The 20,674-nt window shown below is 37.6% G+C and overlaps 1 protein-coding gene across 1 annotated transcript; it reads left to right on the forward strand.

Annotated features, from left to right (window-relative positions):
• Positions 1–17,868: 17,868 nt before the first annotated feature.
• On the forward strand, positions 17,869–18,282 carry LOC130830920 (prefoldin subunit 6-like; the record flags this gene model as incomplete). The annotated part of the gene is made up of 1 exon (XM_057698206.1): positions 17,869–18,282. A coding segment is annotated over one exon (414 nt), but the record flags the coding sequence as incomplete, so codon positions are not given.
• Positions 18,283–20,674: the final 2,392 nt, after the last annotated feature.

The following is a 20,674-nucleotide window of genomic DNA, read 5'->3' on the forward strand; positions in this document are numbered from 1 at the left end:
CATGAAGGGGCTTGAGGAGAGGAGAATTCAGCATAGTATTGGGGCAAAGGCTGACAGAGTCCAGGCTCTAGCTGACTGAAGTCACGAGGGTCAGCAAAGGTCAACATCATCATTCCTTAGGTTCTAATTAGTCTGGTGGTTGGATCCTGAAAAAAAAGCTCAAGAATATGCGTCAGGCTAATCTTTACCTTTTAAACAGGACTGGGAGTCTTCACCACTGATTTATTATCTCCATATGGTTAAGTTATTTCCGTGGCCTGCTAATGGTTATTTGTGCTTACATTTATTTGTTCCCTTAAAATCATTAACTACTGAGACCTATTCTTCTGCAAGGGCAAGCACTGTGGCCAGGCTTAGATCATGAAGAAAGTTATGTCTGGCTCTCTTCCTCTGGGGACCCACCACCCTATCTGCTCATGTGCTCATTTTCTGAGCCTGGTTCTCAATCCTTCCCATTATTGGATATCTCTGCAATGAATTTTTTCTTCTTAAATTAACCAAAGTCGGTTTCTGTTGTTTAACCAAGCAACTCTAACAGGCATAGGTGGCAAGTACTTTCAGAGGCAGAATGAAGGATGTACTATGCTAAAGTCCCTGGTTCTCTTAAGACCCCTAAATTATAATAGTACAAGTATCACAGAGTCTCTAGACATAAAAGCAAAAGTTTAAAGCAGAACAGTGATATGACAAAATGGAAATTGAAATATTTCTATGTCAAAATATACCATAGCTAAGATTAAAAGGCAAACTAAAAGCATACATAAGAAAATGTCAAGGTGTCCTAGGGCTTTTCAAAATTAGGAACACCTCCCTTCTGTGGTCAAAACCATGTGTTGGTTGTTCTGATCCCTGTAAGAAAGAAATTATATGAGACAAAACTTGTCAAAAGATTTTAGTTTTTATTTCTTATCAAATTCAAGACCTTATAGGACTGCCTGCACAATTCCTACCCTCTGCTGGAAGGTGAGATTCCACAACCAGGTTGACATTGCTGGGTTTGAGAGATGGTGAAACTCCCTTGGCAATGAGTTTCCTGGTCGAGCAACAGAGGGATGGTCCTTGACCTTGACAGTTTAGCTTCCATGGGTGTATCTACAGTCTTATCAAGGCAGGGCAAAGGATGGAGGGAGAAGTAGGAAGAAGATAATGCTCCCATCCCATTAATTCTTTCACTCAGGCAAGAAGTTACAATTCCAACTGCACATCTAGTTATAATTTTCCTTTACCTTACACAGGCTACTGAAAGAAACATGTGGAAGGCAAACAACCATGATTGCTAACTGAAAGGGGTTTTAGTAGATGAGTAGACCGTCTGTGTTTTCTTGTGATGATTACATAGCCCATCTCTGGGAAGGGCACGAAGAAAAGGGCTGCCTCATCTACACACAGCAGGCATGGTCACACTCTAGTCTCCCACCTGCTTCCCAAGAGAAGGAAAAATTCTTTCATAGCATCAGGTCTCATGGAGGAAACTATCCCGAGCTTCTTCCAATCCATATAAAATCACTTTGTCTCTGCACCTTGGACTCTCACATTTTGGACTCAGCTTCACTCCTGTAGCAGTAAACTTACATATGACTGATTATGATAATTCATACGTCAAACTTCAATGAACTCAGTTTTGAAACTATGGAATCCTTTTCCATTATAGGCAGCCCTGTTAATCTGGATGATTCCAGCATGTAGGAGGTCTAAATGGCAAGCGGAAAAGCTGGCCAAAGAGGTCAGTGAAGGGATAGTTTGAGAGGAAAGGACTGCAGCACAGAGCCCAGCTGGAATGGCCACACTGGAAAGGGCACAGGCCTAAAGGGGCTGACATTTCAGGGACATAAAAGATGACAGAGCTGAGAGGTAAAGTGAGATTAACTAGTCATCGTTCTGACGGGGATGCATCACAGGTTACTGTGCGAGACAGAAGAGTACTGTATGTTGCCTTGTTAAAGGCAGAAATCTCTAACCTATAGAGGACTGATCTGATCTGGGCTCTGAATTGAACATTGGTTTAAAAAATGAAGTTTTATGCTTTAGCAAATCATAGCTGCTAGTCGACTGAGTTGCCAGGTAAGGGTGAGGCCCAAATCACAATGGAAGTAACCAGCATTCTGGTGACCTTTTAGGGATGCAGAGTAAAATGACATCAAGGCAATGCTCTGTCTTCACACTCAAACTCAAAGGACTCCTGTTCTACTTTTATCTTTACACATAATTTTTTAATCAGTTTGCTTCTACTCTATACTCTATAAATCTGGCACTTACAAACTGTAAGCCCATGAGACCAAGGACTGAGCCTTCTTGTTCCACACCATATCCCCAGCAGTGTCCCTGATATGTAGGTATATAAATAAATATTTGAACTAATAAATGAATTACATTGTTGACCCAAGTGCCAAGTGCTCTATCACATCTCCCACTTTTTCAATATTTACTGAAAAATTAAAGAGAAAACATCTAAAATATTTTGATATCATTTTTTAGGCCCTTATTCTTGGGTATGAACAAAACTATTATGTCATAGATTAAGGGCTTAAAGCAAACTCTAACAATCGAAATTACAAGTAGGATACTAAGAATATTATCTAAATAAAGTATATCAATACATGAAGTCTTCTAGGTTTCACTGAGGTAGGGACAAGTTCCAGATATTCATTTCCCTATAGACACTTCACCTCCATCAGGTGAATGCATGCTCTGCTACATTTAGACAGGGGGTAGTAGTGAGAAGTGGGTGGTACATGACTGTCAGAACAGCAGCAGTTGTATAATTTTACACAGAAATGTCTTGACACTTATAGAAGAAAGTTTTCTAAAATATTAAGTTGCACAGATATTTCACCAATAAACTATGGAACACTAAAAAAAATGACATGAAAAATTTGAATGGTGACATTAGAAATTCAGTAAAATCCTAAAGTACATTTTGTATAGTAACACTTCTTACCAATGTATGTCTTTTAGCAAATGTTTGTGAATACCTTAGAGAAATGGAGTACAGACTTGTGGCCCTTAAATATTTCAGAAAATAATTGCTTTTAAGTACAAAACAAATTGACTAATATTCTCCTACTATTGTAAGTTACTTACTTAAGCAACTTTAAATTGTTTGTAAACTATACATTTACAACTAAGCTAATATTATAGAACAGCTTGTGGAGTTATTCACATCATTCACTTTCCCCAGTTAGAAAATATGTAAGAAAACAATTTTACTTGGAAAGGATATTCCCCCATGAAGAAAGTAAGAGCATCCACTCTTAATAGTAATCTGCCCATCCTTAGGTCTTCCAATCTTTCTGCTCCACTGGAATGTCTTTTTCTCAGAAAAGCCAGGAAGGTTATTGCAAAATTATACTGTCCTTAATGTTTCTACTAATCCTCTCCTTCTGGAAAACTTTCTTCCATTTGGGGAGAGAGGAGAATTGGGTTTGAGACCTAACTCTACCTGTAGGTATAACAAGTCACTTAACCTCTCTGTACCACATAAGGAAAAGAGGAATACTGATATCCTACAGGGTTGTTGTGAGGAAGAATAAGACCCTGTATGTAGCAGTCTTTGGTAAACTGTAAAGTTTTAGATACACATTAATGTATTATATTTGGCAAGCAAAGTTTCTGCTCACTCTGTCAAAGCTCTCTCTTCCCTCCATTCACCTTCAACTTTAAGCAAACATCTCCAATCCAGCATAAAACATAAATTTATTGAGTTCCTACCATGCAATAAAGCACTGGGCTAAGAGCTAAAGATCCAAAAAGTAATAGTCAAGAGGAAGGAGAAAATCGTATGGGCTCAGCTGTCCCATTGTATTTAACAGAATAGAACAACCTTGAGACATGTTCTATATAAGTATAATCAAAATGCTTAACATTTTTTTAACCTAAGCTTTTCTTCTCACTTTCCTTTCTTTATGTTCATTCACTTACTAAATTTCAAGAATGCCAAGAAAGGAAACATTTTATTTAATTAAAAGCTTTCAGAGCTGAACTTACTAAAGAACACTGTGCTCTTGGAGAAAATGAACCATCCTTCTCATCAATACGTTTAAAATCATACTGTGATGTAATAACAAAAATATTATGTTTCTTAGTCTTAACAAATGGAAAGGTTGACAGAATCTCTCAAGTCCCTGATTCCTCCACTGACTGCCTAACCTCATCAGAGATCCATGAGAGCATGTTCCTGGCTCTAAGCACCTGAGACCTCTCCTACCCAGGTGAGCTTGGACACACCACGGGTAATGCAAAGACTCCTTCCAAGGCTAGAACTGTACTCTTCACTCATCCGCTGTACTGTGCCCTAGTGCCTTCTAGGCTTTCCAAGGGTGAAGGTGAAAGGGGAGGTAGCCCTGGGCCATTCCTATCAGCCATACTGGAGAGAAGAGAAGGGCAACAAAAAGGAAGGGAAGGAAAAGGTAGAGGAGGAGATCACAAAGGAGATGCTCCTAGAAGGAAACTACCTCAACACAATAAAAGCCATATATGACAAACCCACAGTCAACATCATTCTCAATGGTGAAAAACTGAAAACATTTCCTCTAAGAACAGGAATAAGACAAGGATGCCCACTCTCGTCACTATTATTCAACATAGTTTTGGAAGTTTTAGCCATGGTAATCAGAGAAGAAAAAGAAATAAAAGGAATCCAAATTGGAAAAGAAGTAAAACTGTCACTGTTAGCAGATGACATGACACTATACACAGAAAATCCTAGAGATGCCACCAGAAAATTACTAGAGCTAATCAATGAATTTAGTAAAGTAGCAGGATAGAAAATTAATGCACAGAAATCTCTTGCATTCCTATACACTAACAACAAAAAAACTGCAAGAGAAACAAGGAAACACTCCCATCTGTCATTGCAACAAAAAGAATAAAATACCTAGGAATAAACCTGCCTAAGGAGGCAAAAGATCTATATGTAGAAAACTATAAGACACTCATGAAAGAAATCAAAGATGATACAAACAGATGGAGAGATATGCCATGTTCTTGCATTGGAAAAATCAACACTGTGAAAATGACTATATTATCCAAAGCAATCTACAAGATTCAATGCAATCCCTATCAAATTACCAATGGCATTTTTCACAGAACTAGAACAAAAAATTTTATAACCTGTATAGAAACACAAAAGACCCCAAATAGCCAAAGCAATACTGAGAAGGAAAGATGGAGCTGGAGGAATCAGGCTCCCTGACTCCAGACTATACCACAAAACTACAGTGATCAAGACAGTATAGTACAGGCACAAAAACAGAAATATAGATCAATGCAATAGGATAGAGAGCCCAGAGATAAACCCACATGCATATGATCACCTTAACTTTGACAAAGAAGGAAAGAATATACAATGGAAAAAAGACAGCCTCTTCAATAAGTGCTGGGAAAATTGGACAGCAACATGTAAAAGAATGAAATTAGAGCTCTTCCTAACACCATACACAAAAATAAACTCAAAATGGATTAAAGACCTAAATGGAAGGCCAGACACTATAAAATTCTTAGTGGAAAACATAGTCAGAACACTATGACATAAATCACAGCAAGATCCTTTTTGACCCACCGCCTAGAGTAATGGAAATAAAAACAAAAATAAACAAATGAGACCTAATGAAGCTTAAAAGCTTTTGCACAGCAAAAGAAACCATAAACAAGACAAGAAGACATGGGAGAATGGGAGAAAATATTTGCAAATAAATCAACAGACAAAGGATTAATCTGCAAAATATATAAACAGTTCATGCAACTCAATATCAAAAACACAACCCAATCAAAAAATGGGCAGAAGACCTAAATAGGCATTTCTCCAAAGAAGACATAGAGATGGCCAAGAGGCACATGAAAAGCTGCTCAACATCACTCATTATTAGAGAAATCCAAACCAAAACTACAATGAGGTATCACCTCACACCAGTTAGAATGGGCATCATCAGAAAATCTACGAACAGTAAATGCTGGAGAGGGTGTGGAGAAAAGGCAACCCTCTTGCACTGTTGGTGGGAATGTAAATTGATACAGCCACTATGGAGAACAGTATGGAAGTTCCTTAAAAAACTACAAATAGAATTACCATATGACCCAGCAATCCCACTACTGGGCATATATCCTGAGAAAACCATAATTCAAAAAGATACATGTACCACAGCATTCATTGCAGCACTATTTACAATAATCAGAACATGAAAGCAACCAAATGTCCATCAACAGATGAGTGGATAAAGATGTGGCACATATATACAATGGAATATTACTCAGCCATAAAAAGGAATGAAATTGAGTCATTTGTAGCAAAGCAGATGGACCTAGAGTCTGTCATACAGAATGAAGTAAGTCAGAAAGAAAAACAATACCATATGCTAACACATATATATGGAATCTAAAAGAAAAGGTATTGATGAACCTAGTGTCAGGGCAAGAATAAAGAGGACATAGAGAACAGACTTGAGGACATGGGAGGTGGGGGTGGGGGGGAAGCTGGGACAAAGTAAGAGAGTAGCATTGACATATATACACTACCAAATGTAAAATAGATGGCTAGTGCGAAGCTGCTGCATAGCACAGGGAGATCAACTTGATGCTTGGTGATGACCTAGAGGGCTGGGATAGGGAGGGTGGGAGGGAGGCTCAAGAGGGAGGGGATATGGGGATATATGTATAATACAGCTAATTCAATTTGTTGTACAGTGGAAACTGGCACAACACTGGAAAGCAATTATATAATAAAGATCTGAAGAAAAAATTAAAAATAAACAGAAGAAAAAAAAGAGATGCCCCTGCCTCAAAAAATCATGCAGCAAAAAACACTTTTAACCTCCTTATACTTCCCTCTGAAACTTTCCCCTTTATGCCAAGTTCCACCCCACAGTCTAGCTGTGTGCACCTGAGGACTCCATTAAAGATCTGAGTTACTTTTCCCTAGAAAGCAGGGAAGCAAGTGTGGTTCCTTGAGCCCACACAGAGTAAAGAGTAAGCCTCTACCTTACCAATTTAACCATTTCAATCATGTTTTCTTTTATGAAACTCAGTCCTGAATTTGTCAAAATGATAAAAGCCATTCACAAAGGAGGAAATTTAAGTGGCTGTTTTTTTTTTAATTCGCATGCAAAATTTATTTGGATCTGCTATGTCTATTAAGCTCTTATTTTTAGTTTCACTTTTGGTGAGCTAAGAGAACACAAAACTCTCCCTATCAAATGGCCTGAGTACCTCTCAAACTCAACTTTAATGAGTTGGAGTCAAAATACATGTAAAGATTGGCCTTTGGAGAATAATTGCTACCAAGATGATATCAATAGAAAGAAAACTCCAAGTGCAATCCTATTGAAACCATACTTTATCAGAGCTGGAAGGGAACCTGGATTTCATCAACTCCAGTGCTTTGCCCAGTGGGTTCTGCACTGTAGTGGAGGAGCTTGTGAATTACTGAGAGATAAAGGGATAGTCTGTTGCTCAGGACTCTGCTGCCCCTTCCCATCCCAAACCTAACTTTCACCTCTATCTTTCGTTTGAGATTTCTGCTCAGTTTTTCTCTTTCTTTTTAAGAAAAGCGTCCCATTGCTAACCATAAATTTGAAAACAAGAAGTCTCCTAATTTTACAAATAAAGAACAGTCCAGGGAGATAATTTGCCCAAGCCGCTTAATGGCCTAGCCAGTTCAGAACACATCTTCCCATTCCATGATACTATAGTGCCTCCTCTCCAAAAACATCTTAACAGAATTCACTACACAGAGAGACAGAGAGAAGCTGTGCACACATATTTTTTTTGTAACTCCAATTTCTTTCTGTTGTTGTTTACAAAATACTACTTGTAAAAAAAATCAAACTGAGAGTCTGGTCTGATAAAGTAAACATTAGTCACATCTGGTTGCTTAAATTTAAATTTTAATTAATTAAAGTGAAATAAAAGTTCCAGTTCCTCAACCCACTAGCTGTATTTCAATCACTCACAGGCTCCACATCACTACTGTGTTCACAGCACAGATATAGAACAGTGGCATCGCTGCAGAAAGTTCTACTGGAAAGGAATGGTGTCAACAATATCTCAGTACTGTGCAAACAAAACAGCACTTATTCGTGTGTTACAAATGCCACCAAGAGACACTAATCACCTCAATTCAGTATCATAATCCCTTTCAAAGAAGAATAGGGCAATATACACATTTCACTGCACATTTTCTTCTATTTAGCTAAAAGTTGAAATGTATGTCACACATAAACATTGGAATTTATCCTGTCACAATGCAACACAGTCAGTCATGTTCAAGGAGAAAGTTTATACAGGGGAAAAATGATTGTTCAACTTTTGTTAATATTTTTCCTAATATAATTTTCACATGAAGCAAATAAAAATGGAAATAACATTGCCAAGATTATTTTAATAGGGTTAGGTGAGGAATCTAGGAACTCTATATTTATACTTTAAGTTTATTATTAAACATTCTCCACAAAATTAATCCATAAAGTCGAGTTGGTTTTTTATAATTTACGAGGAAATTCATAGAGTAAGATTTATTTGAAGGTTACATATCTTCTTGACAATATTCCAAAGGACCATAAACATTTGAAAAAACAATATTACCATTAAAAAGATTTCAGCTTAATGTTGGGCCTGGTCTAGAGATGGGTCAAATTGCTTCAGAAATTCTTTGGGAGCATAGTAAAAGATAAATTAGTTCTTTTAGAATCAAAAAGCATTTTAAAATGAAAAAAAAGGACTGTAAGATAAAAATGATGTTAAAGACAGAAAGAAGGCGAAGTGGGATTTTATAGCAAGTCCTCATTTCCTGACATTAGGAAGTATTGCTTAAAGGGGAACATAAAGCATAGACCTCTGCTACTCTTGCTGGAACTCTTAACAAATATCACATACTTACCTTTCTTACCATACAAAGAAATAATCATTATTTAATACTTTCTTTAAAACACAGAATTATGATCTGGTATTATAATATGGAAATGCCCATTTTAGGTAATGTCCTTATTAAAGTGTGTAGGGCAGATTTCCTATGCATCTTAGTGATTATAAGATTATATTATATACATTACCCTAAAGACAATTTAAAAAAAACTGTTAGAACTAATAAAAAAATTCAGTAGAGTTGTAGAATACAAATCAACATGCAAAAATCATTTACATTTTTTTACAATAATAACAAACTATTGGAAAGAAAAATTAAGAAAACAATTCCATTAATAATAGCATCAAAAAAATAAAATACTTAGTAATAAATTTCACTAAGAAGGTGAAAATTCTGTACACTGAAAACTATAAGACATTGATGAGGGACTTCCCTGGTGGCGCAGTGGTTAAGAATCTACTTGCCGACGCAGGGGACACAGGTTTGATCCCTGGGCAGGGAGGATCCCACATGCCACGGAGCAACTAAGCCTGTGCACCACAACTACTGAGCCTGTGCTCTAGAGCCCACGAGCCACAACTATTGAGCCCAAGTGCCACAACTACTGAAGCCTGCACGCCTAGAGCTCATGGTCCACAACAAAGAGTAGCCCCGCTCACTGCAACTAAAGAAAGCCTGTGCAGCAACAAAGACCCAACGCAGCCAAAAAATAAATAAATAAACAATTTATTTTTTTAAAAAAGACATTGATGAAAGAAACTGAAGAAGACACAAATGGAAAGATATCCCACGCTCATAGATTAGAGGAATTAATATTGTTAAATAGTTCATATTACCCAAAGCAATCTACGGGTTCAATGCAATCCCTATCAAAATTCCAATGGCTTTTTTCACAGAAATAGACATACAATCTTAAAACATGTATGGAAGGGACTTCCCTGGTGGTGCAGTGGTTAAGAATCTGCCTGCCAATGCAGGGGACACAGGTTCATATCCCTGGTCCAGGAAGATTACCACATGCTGCAGAGCACCTAAGCCTGTGTGCCACAGCTACTGAAGCCCACATGCCTACGAGCCCATGTGCCACAATAAGAGAAGCCACCACAATGAGAAGCCCCTGCACCGCAACAAAGAGTAGCCCCCACTCACCGCAACTAGAGAAAGCCTGTGTGCAGCAACGAAGACCCAACATGACAAATACATAAATAAATAATAAATAAACTTATTTTTATAAAGTATATGGAACCACAAAAGACTCTGAATAGCCAGAGCAATCTTGAGAAGGAAGAACAAAGCTGATTTCCTGATTTCAAAGTATATTATCTCAAAGCTAGAGCAATCAAAACAGTATGGCATTGGCATAAAAACAGACACACAAATAAACAGAACATAATAGAGAGCCCAGAAATAAACTCATACATATACGGTTAATTAATTTATGACAGAAAAAAGACAAAGAATATACAATGTGAAAATACAGTCTCTTTAATAAATGGTGTTGGGAAAACTAGAAAGCCACATGCAAAAGAATGAAACTGGACCCCTATCTTACACCACACACAGAAATCAACTCAAAATGGATCAAAGACTTTAATGTAAGAACTAAAACAATAAAACTCCTAGAAGAAAACAGAGGGGATAAGCTCCTTGACAATGGCCTTGGCAATGATTTTTTGAATTTGACACCAAAAGCAAGGGCAACAAAAGCAAAACTAAACAGAGGGAATACTTAAACTAAAAAACTTCTTCACAGCAAAGGAAACCATCAACAAAATGAAAAGGCAACCTATGGAATGGGAGAAAATACTTGCAAACCACATATCTAATAAGGGATTAGTAACCAAAATATACAAGGAACTCATACAATCCAATAGCCAAAAAAACAAATAACCCAATTTAAAGACAGGTAAAGAATCTGAATTGACCTTCTTCCAAAGAAGACCTACAAATGGGCATAGGTATATGAAAAGATGCTCAGCGTCACTAATCAGCAGGGAAAGGCAAATCAAAACCACAAGGAGGGAATTCCCTGGCAGTCCAGTGGTTAGGATTCCAGGTTTTCACTGTCAGGAGCCTGGGTTCGATCCCTGCTTAGGGAACTAAGATCCTGCAAGCTGCATGGTGCAGCCAAAAAAAAAGAAAGACAACCCCCAGTGAGGTATCACCTTACATCTGTTAGGATGTTTATTACCAAAAAGCTAAGAGATAATAAGTGCTGACAAGGATGTGGATAAAAAGGAAACCCTGTACACTGTTAGTGGGAATGTAAACTGGTACACCCATTATGGACAACAGCATGGAGTTTCTTCTAGAAATTAAAACTGGAACTACAACTACCATATGATCCAGCAACCCCACTCTAGGTACATATCCAAAGGAAGCGAAATCACTATCTCAAAGAAATATCTGTACTCCATGTTCACTGTAGCGTTATTCGTAACAGCCAAGGTACAGAAACAACCTAAATGTCTACTGACGAATGAATGGATAAAGAAAATGCTATATATATAACATATGTGGTATACATAGATAGATAAGACAGAAAGACAAACAGTGCATGGTATCACTTATATGTAGAATCTTTAAAAAAAAAAAAAAAGGGGCAACTTACAGAAACAAAATAGAATGGTGATGGCCATGGTCTGGGGGGTGAGAAAAGTAAGGAAAGTCTTGTAAAGGGTACAAATTTTCAGCTATAAGATAAATAAGGTGTGAGGATCTAACATATAAATGGTGACTGTAGTTGATAATACTGTATTGGATAATTGAAATTTGTCTTTAATGTTTCCATCAACCTAAGATACTCAAAAAAAAAAAAAAAAGCCCCTCAGATTATATGGCAAATGAGGAAGAATAATAAGCAACTACAAAATGAAATTGCTCAAGTACTCACAGAGAATGAGAAAATGAATAAAGGTTGAAAATTACTTACAGATGTCATAGAGATAGATAGATAATTATAAAGATAGAACTTTATAATTAAAGCTGCATTTTCAGAATTTCATGTAACCCAATTAGAGTTATATTCTACAGATACTCTGGATATTCAGTTATCATTTTATTGATCGTTAAATAACATTTTTTACTGCAGCTTAAAAGAAAACTGAATTATTTTATCCACCCGTCTCTTTCATCAGGACAGATGATAATTCCAGCTCTCACTGGTCTTAAGAAATATACCATATTTCTCAATATTCAAAATTAATGGTATCTGTAGGTTGGCATTTCAATGACAGCATATACTATCTTACTCTGGAGACCAGAAAAAACAGGTACATGCTGATTCATTTCCATATTTGAACCAGAAAGAAGTAACCTTTGTGCTAAAAGCAGCATAATCTGGCATTACTTAGAGCAACTGGCATAATGCCTGGTGAGAACACCTGTGCATAGTGGATATTAAAGGATTTATAATCTTGCCTACTTGGCTTTGAGTCCTAGTTCTGCTACTTACTAGCTGTGCGACCTTGGGTAAGTATTTAGTATCTTTGGATCTCCCTTTCATCATCTGTAAAACAGCAATAACAACAGCTGCCTTTCAGGATTGTTGTGAGACTTAGAAATAAATATTTAGGTAGTGTATCTCATTTCTAAACTAGCTTTCTTTATCAACATAAAATATTCTCATGGCAGAAATACAGTTGAACAGTACTTAGGAGGACAAAATGGCATTCATACTTCTATGTTGAAATAGGTCACTTCTTAGACACAGATGTAAATAACAAACATATGGACACCTAGTGGCGAAAGCAGGGCTGGGGTGGGGGGTGGGACGGGGATGAATTGGGAGATTGGGATTCCCATATATACATTACTAATAAGAAAAAAAATATCAAATTGTACACTTTAAATATATGCAGTTTATTGCATGTCAATTATATCTCAATAAAAGTTCTTGAAAAAAAATAGGCTACTTCTTTTCTAGGCTAAAATAATCTCAGTTGGGTTGTTTTAAAGCAAATCTGTCCCCAAAATGTTTAGTGTATCTCCTTTCACTTCTATCATTAGATGCCCCTACCTTTCAAGAGAAGTTTGATGATGTAGCTGAAAGTAAAGTAATCAAGGTATTGAAAGTCTGCAATTCAGGCTTCATTACTTGTTAGCTCCATAAGCTATGGTCAATGACTTAACTACTCCAAATTCTAACCTTCTCAACTATATGGTCCATGTAATAACCCCTACTCTGGTCTATCTCAAGGAAATATAAGGAAAAAATGCACAATTTATGGAATGGTTCTTTTTAATCAATAAAGGTATCAACTTTTCCACATCTGGAAAATATTTAGTGAATACATTAAGAAAATATTCAGACTATTTAGTGAAACACTTACATTGCCCAATTCACTTTTATGAAGACAATAATAGCAATGGTACTTTGCCATTTTAGCAAAGTAAATTTAGCAATGCAATTTTTAGTACTGGCAAGAGTATCTCACTTGAAATTAAGAGATTTGTGTTAATTTCCACTAATCATTTAATATACAATAGTGCTTTATTCACTTTAATGTACAAATAATATACAATAAAATATATTCATTTACTTGCTCAACAATATTTATTGAACACCTACTATGTGCCACCCCACTGTTCTAGGCACTAAGAATACAGCAAAAAACAAATTATTGTTTAAGCAGACAATGTTTCTCCACATACATATTGTCATTTTGATACTCAAAACCACCACATGAGGTAAGCTGGAGAGGCCAGAGATGTCAGTAGACTTTACCAGGATCAATAACAAGTTGCGGCAGCTTCAATCAGGTTCTTCTGATTCTTAATAGAGTTCTTCCTGTATACAGTACTCTCTGTGAAAAGGTTAAGTTCTGATTCTTTCAAGCATAGCACTCTAGGGTCTTCCCTTGTGGTCCAATGGTTGAGACTCCATGCTCCCAATTTTGGGGGCATGGATGTGATTCCTGGTCAGGGAACAGGGATCCCACATGCTGCATAGCCAATAATAATAATAATAATAATAATATAATAATTTTAAGTTAGTTAAAAAAAAAAAGTATAGCACTCTACTGGACTAGATTATCCTATTCCTAGATTATCTAAACCCAGCTAGAGGAAATACTCATTCCTCTAAGTTCTGGGAACGACAGTGTATTTTTGTAATTAAACATTAAGACATTTAAATGAAAGCTGCTTCCAGTTACTGCCAATTTTTTTGCTCATTCTATATAACAAAATTCCTTAAAAGAGTAACATATTTATTCTCACCATCTTCCTCCCCTCCATTATCTCTAGTTCACTCCAGTTAGATTTTTACCCTGCTACTCCATTAAAATCACCTGTGTCAAGGTGACCAATCTGGTGTACATTCATGATATTCCAAACATATGCATCACTGATGAAGTCGATTACCCACTCCTTGTTTAAGCATTTTCTTCACTTGGCTTCAGAAATTTCAGTCTTGTTACCTTCCTTTCCCAGATCCTCTTCCTTTGCCATTTTCCCATCTCCACTTTTCCATCTTCCTTTCCTGGGGTGGAAGAATTAATGGCAGGCAGAAGTATGGGGGTGAGGAGGAGACAATGAAGCACCTTGGCAGCACATCTACTGGCATCCAGGATGTGGGAAGTGAAGGAGTGAGCGAGGGAGCCACATGGAGGCATAACTTCAGCTTTCCCAACCATGCCCAAGAATGCAGGGCGCTGAAGGTGGGGGAAAGGCCCCACCTGCATAAAGGAATATTGGCAACTGTCTCCAGATTGATTAATAGCTTCAACTCATCTCCAACAAAAACCCAGTAGGTATTTTCGTAGAAACTGCTATCCTGATTCTAAAATTTATATGGTAAATCAAAGTACCAAGAACAGCCAAAACGACATCATGCTAGGTGAAATAAGCCAGACACAGAAAGAGAAATACTGTATGATCTTACTTATGTGTGAAATCTAAAATAGTCAAACTCATAGAAGCAGAGAGTAGACTGGCAATTACCAGAAAGGGGAGGGGGAAATGGGAAGGTGATGGTCATAGGGCACCAAAGTTTCAGTTGTGCAAGATAAGTAAGTTCTGGAGATCTGCTATACAGCATAGTGTCTACAGCTAATGATATTGTATTGTATATTTAAAATCTGCTAAGTAGGTAGAGCTTAGGTGTTCTTAACACACATACACAAGTACACACAAAATGATGATGATGATAATAATAATAATAGAGGTGGGAGGAAATTTTGGTAATGTAATAGATATGTTTATGGCCTTGATGGTAGTGATGGTTCTATGCATGCATGCTTACCCCCAAACTCATCAAGTTGTATACATGAAATAGATACAGCTTTATACATGTCGGTCATATCTCAATGAAGTGGTTTAAAAACAGAAAGATGAGAGAAAGAAAGAAAGAGAAGGAGGGAAGGAGGGAGGGAAGGAAGGAAAGAAGGAAGGGAGGGAGGGAAGGAAGAAAGGAAGGAAGGAAAAATTGATTTTGGAATGAAACAGATTGGGGTTCAGGTCCCAGTTTTGCCACTTACTAGCTATTTGACCTTGAGCAAATCATTTAAACTCTCTGAGCCTCACTTTGTTCTCATACCACAGATGGAATAATATGATGTCTGAGATTTCCTTTTTAGCAATCCAGGTGGGAATGGGCAGGGGTATGAATTAATCAAAACTGGCCATGGGGTGATAATTACTGAAGTTGGGTGATGGATACACAGAGATTCATTATATCATTGTCTCTATTTGGTGTATATTTGAAATTTCCATAATACAAACCTTAGGAAATTAATTTTAAAATATGAATGCCTCATCAGAAAAATGGATAATCAAAAGGAACTATTGACAATCCGTGAAAGAAACATAAATGGCTAAATGTTCTTAAATGTTTGGTTTTACTAATTTTTAAATGTAAATTTACATACAAAGATAATATCTCTTAAGTCATGACCAAAAGTAAAAAAGAACAACAAAGTTTGTGAACTGATCCTATTTGATTTCAAGATTACAGTAATCATGATGGTGTGGAACTGACATAAATGAAGACATAGTTCAATGGAATAAAACTGAGAATCCAGAAATAGACACATATATTTTTGTCAATTGTTTTCAACAAAGATGCCAAGGCAACTCAATAGTGGAAAAGAAAGATTTATCAGTAATTACTGATGTAATTAACTGGTTATACATTTGGGGAAAAATGGATGATAACCTTTACCTCTATACAAAAACTCACACAGGAATGTTCATATTAACTTTATAATAACCCCAGACTAAAAACAAATGTCCATCAACAGAAGAATTATAGTAGGAAAATTCTAAGAATGACCCCCAATGACCCACCTCCTAATATAATCTCCTCCTCTTTGATTGTGAGGTGAACCTATGAGTATGATTATGTTACCTTATGTGGCAAAATGGAGATTATCCAGGCAAACCAATTAATCTCAAAACCCTTTAAAAGCTGTGTTTTCTCTGGCTGATGGCAGAAGTTGAAGTCAGTGAAACTGGAAACACAGGAAGGATTTGACACACTGTTGCTGGCTCTGAAGATGAAGGGGCACAGCCTCTAGGAGCTGAGAGCAACCTCTGCTGTCAGCCAGCAAGGCAACAGAGACCTCAGTCCTACAACCACATGGAACTGAATTTTGTCAACAAAGTCTGAATGAATTTGGAAGCTATTTATTCCCTAGACCCCCAGATAAGAGTCCAGCTTGACCAACACCTTGCCTTGGCCTCCTGAGACTGTATGCAAAGAATCTACTCTTGCCTGCCTGGAATTCTTACCTACAGATTTGTGAATTTTTTTAATGGTGTTGTTTTAAACTACTGTGGTAATCTGTTACACAACAATAGAAAACTGATACATATTTTGGTAGCTGGAAGCAGGGTGCCATGATGATAAATACCCAAAGTGTGACTTTGAAATTGGGCAGTGGGCAGAGACTGGAAGACTTTGAGGAGCATGATGGAAGTCTTGAACAGGCTGTTAGCAGAAATATGGACTTTAACAATACTGCTGGTGACAACCCAGAAAGAGCTGAGCAGAACTCAGAGGAACATGCAATTGGAAACCAGAAGAGAAGAAATTCTTGTTATGCAGAGACAGAATACTTAGCAAAATTATACCCTGCAGTTATATAGGATAAAGAATTCGAAAGTGATGAACTAGAATACTTAGCTAAGGAGATTTCCAAGCCAAGTGTTAAAGCTGCTCCTTGTTTTCTTCTTGCCGCATACAGTAAAATATAAGGGGAGATAAATTGTGGAAACAACTGCTAAGGAATCAGTACTTGCTGATTTGAAAAATTCTCAGCCTATCCAGATGGCAAGAGATGCTAAAAGTAAGAGATCACTTCTGAAATCATGGCATTAAGAACAGGCTGGGCATGTAACCATATAACCCTTTGCTGAAACCCTGGAAAGATCAAAAGGTCAGAGTATTTAGCCACACAAAAGATCCTTCCAAGTGATTAAGCGTGTTCCTAAAAGATCTTCCCAATCAATCAAGAGGGCCCTGAAGAAGTTTAAGAGCACTGCCCCTCAGCCATCTCAGCAGAAGCCAAAAAACAGAGATCTTTAAAAGATTTGTGGATTTGGCTCTTGTCGATGGGAGTGAATCTCCTTGAATTTCAAACAAGATCCATAGGCTCTTAGGAATTTTATATCATCAGACACAATACCAGCGTGGACTGAACAGGAGAGAGTATAAAATGAAAAAAAGGCTGTCAAATCCTCCAAATTCTACTGACAGGAAGCAGGCTGGTAAAATAATTCCACTGTAAACACACACTACCTTTCATAGAAAAGGATGACTCAAACTATTAGGTATAAAATAAGCTACAAGAATACATTGTACAACATGGGAATATAGCCAATATTTTATAATAACTATAAATGTGGTATAACCTTTAAAAATTGTGAATCACTGTTGTACACCTGTAACATATAATATTACTGTATATCAACTATACTTCAATTTAAAAAAAAAAAAAAGGAAAGAAAGAAAAGAATGAATCAAAAGATCAAAACAAAAGCTCTCGGTTTACTTCCGGGTTTACCAATACTGAAGGGAGAACGCTTTCGTCCCCGCCGTGGCTGAGCTAATCCAGAAGAAGCTACAGGGAGAGGTGGAGAAATATCAACAGCTACAGAAAGACTTGAGTAAATCCATGTCAGGGAGGCAGAAACTAGAGGTACAATTAACAGAAAATAATATTGTGAAGGAGGAACTGGCCCTGCTGGATGGGTCCAACGTGGTCTTTAAACTCTTGGGTCCTGTGCTGGTCAAACAGGAGCTGGGGGAAGCTCAGGCCACAGTGGGGAAAAGGCTGGACTACATCATAGCTGAGATTAAGCGATACGAATCCCAGCTCCGGGACCTAGAGCGGCAGTCAGAGCAACAGAGGGAGACCCTTGCTCAGCTGCAGCAGGAGTTCCAGCGGGCCCAGGCGGCAAAGGCAGGGGCTCCTGGGAAGGCATGACCCCACCCTGGGGGGGAAGGGAAGGGGAGGGGAGGGAATGAGGCAGCTGTAGGGTCTATACTGTAGCAAATAAAATGTGAAAATCCCTGGCAAAAAAAAAAAAAAAAAAAAAAAAGCTCTCTAGCAGAATCAGAGCTCAGAGGATGAAGCCAAGAACCCAAAGTGCAGAGCTGGGAACCACCCATTATTGTCAGGCCTTAAAGCTCTAATTGAGGAACTCTGCCTGGAGTTTACCTGGCCGGGTTGTTTAACTGCTTTGGACAAGGAAAATTGTTATTTTTTTTCCACCCTCCCCTATTTTTCAACTGGAATAGCTATAACTCTTATGCTATGCCCATCCAACTATTGTGGGAGTGTTGGAGGCAGGTCACTTTTTTCTTTAGTTCCACAGGTCCAAAGATGCAGAGAATTGTGCCCAGGACCTGTACTTAATGGGTTATACCAGAGCCCTTTCTAACCTGATTTAGTTGATTCAGATGATGAGATTTGGGACTTTTAAGCTGGTAGAATTTATGAGACTCTGGACTTACAACTGATGCTGTGATGGAATGATACCATTTCGAATCTTAGGATAGGTTGAATGTATTTCACTTGTGGGACAGCCATAGATCAGAGGTTGGGTCCTGTTACACAAAATTCTAAGAATAATTCCCAATGACCTTCTCACTTGTATAACCTCCTCCCCTTTGAATCTGGTGGGAATCTGCGGCATGATGAACTACCTATCACTTCCATGACTATGTTACATTGTATGACAAAAGGGAGATTATCCAGGTGGGTCTAATCTAATCACAAAAGCCCTTTAAAAGCAGAGAATTTTCTCTAGATGGCAGCACAAGGCGAAGTCAGAGAGTCAAAGGGTAAGAAGCATTCAGTGTGCTACGGTGACCTTGAAGATGGAGGTAGTTATGTGCAAGGACCAGAGAGCAGCCTCTAGCAGTTGGGTTGACTCCTAGCCAATGGCCAGCAAGGAAGCAGAACTGAATTCTGCTATCAACCTGAATGACCTTGAAAATGGATTCTTCCCAGGAGTTGCCTAGTAGTCTAGTGGTTAGGATTCAGTGCTTTCACTGCCATGGCCAAGGTTCAATCCCTGATGGTGGAACTGAGATCCCACAAACTGCACAGCGTGGTCAAAATTCAAAAAAAAAAAAAAAAGAAGAAGAAAGAAAATGGATTTTCTCCTAGAGCTTCCAGATAAGAGCTGAGCCCAGCCAACACCTTGTTTTTGGCCTTGGGAAATCCTGAGCAGTGAACCCAGATGAGCCCCAGACTTCTGACCCACAAAACTGTAAGCTAATAATGGGTGTTGCTTCAAGCTGTTATGATTGTGGTAATTTGTTATGGCAGCAATAGAAAACTGATACAATAGGTAAGATGTGGTATGTCCATACAATTGAATACCAAAAAGGAATGAATTATCGATACACACACACAAAAGGAAGAATCTCAAAATAATGATGCTGAGTGAAGGAAGCAAGATAAAAATAAGAAAGAGTACGTGCTGTATGATTTCATCTATGTACAATTCTAGAAAATGCACACAACTCTATGGTGCATAAAATAGATCAGTGATTGCCTGGGGGTAGGATGGGGAAGGTGGTTAAGGACAATAGATGGTAAGGAGCCGTGAGAAAATCTTAGGAGATGATGACTGTGTTTATTATCTTGTTTGTGATGGTGGATTCACAGGTGTACACATAAGTCAAAGCTCATTAAACTCTATGTTATAAAATGTGCAATTTATATCATTATACCTCAATACAGCTATAAAAATGTCTAGGCGGCTTATTTTCAACAACTGTAGAAAAGATGCCCAAATAACATTTTCATTCAAAAGGTAGAAAATGCAGAGAAGCAGATTTTTTAATGCTGTTAATTTAGCCTCTAGTTCTGTTAAATTGATAAAAATAAATTGTGTACACTAATATCTCCTGTATTTCTATAAAAAGAATTTTTAAAGCTTACAATCTAGAAGGAACAAAATGTTTCCTTTGTAACTCTTCTGAACTCATACATTTAAGCTGCCTACTGTCTAGTAACATCATTACATCCCCTACCTAGTCAGAAAATAAACCAAAATGTAACCAGCACGTGGTTCCTGCACTCCATCTCACACATTGCTCAGTGATCTCTAAGTGATCTGCTTCTCTAAACTGCATCACCTTCCACCTGTTCCCCAGCTTAGTGTTTACTAGATACTGTAGTTTGTTATGCTCTCATGGTTCCTTGCAGGAGTCTTGTCTACTCCATTGAATTCAAAGATACTTGAAGGCCAAGAGTCCATTCATTCATTCATTAATATTGGCAGTTCTAGATATGCTGGTAAGAGAAATATAAATTAAAATTTGTTCTACCTCCCATAATCTGTTGAGAGAGAAGATGTAAAGTC

Source organism: Hippopotamus amphibius, chromosome 11, assembly GCF_030028045.1.
Source record: "Hippopotamus amphibius kiboko isolate mHipAmp2 chromosome 11, mHipAmp2.hap2, whole genome shotgun sequence".
Classification (NCBI taxonomy): Eukaryota; Metazoa; Chordata; class Mammalia; order Artiodactyla; family Hippopotamidae; genus Hippopotamus; species Hippopotamus amphibius.